Source organism: Anarrhichthys ocellatus, unplaced genomic scaffold (genome assembly GCF_004355925.1).
Source record: "Anarrhichthys ocellatus isolate YVR2014 unplaced genomic scaffold, GSC_Weel_1.0 scaffold80, whole genome shotgun sequence".
NCBI classification, from domain to species: Eukaryota; Metazoa; Chordata; class Actinopteri; order Perciformes; family Anarhichadidae; genus Anarrhichthys; species Anarrhichthys ocellatus.
In genome coordinates, this window is record NW_022280110.1 from 551643 (window position 1) to 554224 (window position 2582).

General features: G+C 42.2%; 1 protein-coding gene across 5 annotated transcripts in view; it reads right to left on the reverse strand.

Moving 5' to 3' along the window:
- cbfb (core-binding factor subunit beta) overlaps positions 1-2582 on the reverse strand; it is a 30137-nt gene that overhangs the window by 8287 nt on the left and 19268 nt on the right. For 2 of the 5 annotated variants that reach the window (XM_031874347.1, XM_031874348.1), the window contains exons 4-6: positions 2409-2525; positions 2173-2268; positions 520-581 (exon numbers count right to left, since the gene is read on the reverse strand). In XM_031874347.1, the coding sequence (XP_031730207.1) occupies positions 552-581; positions 2173-2268; positions 2409-2525 (243 nt within the window). In that variant the 3' untranslated portion in view covers positions 520-551. The remainder of the gene's footprint in view (positions 1-519; positions 582-2172; positions 2269-2408; positions 2526-2582) is intronic. The other 3 variants (XM_031874346.1, XM_031874343.1, XM_031874345.1) reach the window with 2 other exon arrangements.

The following is a 2582-nucleotide window of genomic DNA, read 5'->3' on the forward strand; positions in this document are numbered from 1 at the left end:
CCCCCCCCCCCCCCCCCCCCCCCCCCCCCCCTTCTCCTTTCTAACCCCTCAGTTCTCTTCGTGTGCTGAGTTCCTGCCTTTCCTTTCTCTCTAATTTGTGCCGGGCCATATGCTCCAAAGCTGTGGTAGGTCTTGCTGATGATGATGGTGATGATGATGTGTGTGTGTGAGCAAACTAGCTATGAAATGGTTACATCTTGCCGTTTCTGTCTCTCACACCACACAAGCATGAAACAAGCAGGATCAGATATCATAGTCATAACATTCGTTAGAAGTGCATGCATATTCATGAACAACAGACACACGAACAACACACACATACGTTAAAATAAAAACAAGGAGCAGATGCCGGTGGTCACACACAGAAAATAATGGACAAACACAGGAATGCACATACGTATATCAAACATTTGTACACACACATAGTTGCACACACACAACCACACACATATGCACACACACACAGGGTGGTTTAGTGCATGACAGTGTGATAGATGGTGAGAAATGAAGGACACAGACCCTGTTCTTTTCTGCTGGCTGTCTGTGTGTCATCAGTCCCAGATTTTAGAAACCACAGGGTCCTAAAAAATAAACAATTTGGGATTCATTCGTAACTTCGTCAACTGAGGAAGGATTGATCTCCCCAAAGCCTTGCTGGGAAAGTGAGTTTGTCTCAAGTTTAAGACGGTCACAATATTCAAACTGACAGTGTATAAATTTGTGAATCTGACATGTACATGATGATAATTCAATGAACAAAACTCAATTGATCAGATCTCACAACAATTTACATTTTTGAAATTTGTATTTTTGAAATTGGTTGTGTCATTACGGTATTGTTGTTCCTGTGATCTGTTGCAAGTAAATCAACTACTTTCCCTTCAGAGGCTTTTGGGACACCTGACAAAACTGAGTCATTCAATAGTTCAATAATATCAAATCAAATCAATTATCAGATTAGATTTATTGTCAAACTGATCATGCACTAAACCTATCATTCAAACTGTAAAAAAAAAAAATACAATACAAATATGTAAAAGCACACAACCACACGTCACACAACCCGAAGCCACCCCAAGCGCTGAGCAAAGAAAACCCTGCTGGAAACTGACTCTGTGGCTTTGATAAAACAGTGTTTAGTCTTAAACACACCCATCAATATAGACCAGAAATACCGTATTATGGCAAATATAGAACAAATTAAGGGCACTTTTGCTGAAACAAAATAAGTATCTATAAGTTTCTAGTTACTCTTAATTTTACTTCCACATTCATCATTGTAGAGTGCCAAATTATGTTCTGAATGTTTGCAAGCAAGACAGTATTGTACTGTTAGCAAACTAAACGTAGCTTGCTTTAGAGTTATGAATTTGTAAATTAAATTTCCAGTTGGGTCTAGCCTAGCAAAGCCAGCCCGCAAATTTGAAATTTCACTTTGCTCATTTCAAATCAGCTGCACAAGTAGATAACCAACAGCTTCACTCTGACGTCAACATGAGCCCTTCCTACATGTGGCCGGATCAATGAGCTGCCCGCTTGAACGTCTGTTGTCTTTGCTTCCCATTCCCAAACTGAAAAATATATGTTGTGGGAATGTCTCACAAATTATTGTCAAAATCAGTTCCTGAATGAATTGAATTTGAGGTCTTATTTACGGTGGTTACTTCACAATGTAACTTAACAGCAGTTGGAATTATTGGTTTTGATGAGCTGTGGATGATGCAGATGTGTACTCAGGGTGTAGCCACTGAATCATCACGTTTGGGTGTGCTTACAGGTGCAATGGTGCACACCCAACAATGATGATGGTTGTGGTGAGAGGTGCAACAGACTTGAAGTGAAACAATGCATTTCAGTATGGTATTAAGTTACTCTTCATGGTTGGTGAGAGTCAGGAGGGTGGAAAGTCCCAATATTGTTTGTCTGTGAACTGTGGTTCACAGTTATAACTCATAGTTCACAGATTGTTGTGAACGAATGACACATGTTTATCCAGACTAGAATCTGGATCTGACATTTAGGCTGGCTTTGCACGGCTAAGTTGGTCTGAAGAGGAAGCAGATTTGTCCAGTTACAGTTCAAGATACACTGTCCAGTAACAGCCCACTCCTCTTTGAGATGGCAGACCACCGTCGGTCCTCTATAAAAACCACCTTCACAGGGCCCTCTCACCTCTAGATCCTCTCTGTGTGATCGGTCTCTGTCTTCAAAGTCTCGGGTTCTGCGTCGAGCCTCTTCAAACGCTGCCTGGGCCAAAGCGTCCTCCTGCTGCACACACACACACACACACACACACACACACACACACACACACACCCACACACACACACACATAGACCGATAGAGACTGAGTTGAGTTTGAACAAGGCAAAGACAATACATCTCTCTGTCTACATGTGTTGTGTTACCTGTGCCCTCTCTTCATCATACTCCAGGTATCCCATGCCATCCAGCCTCTGTAGGTCGATCCAGCCTCTCCACATCACACACACACCGTTCAAAATCATGGGAGCCTTCAAATAGACCTGATGGGAAAGAGAGAGAGAGAGAGAGAGAGAGAGAGAGAGAGAGAGAGAGAGAGA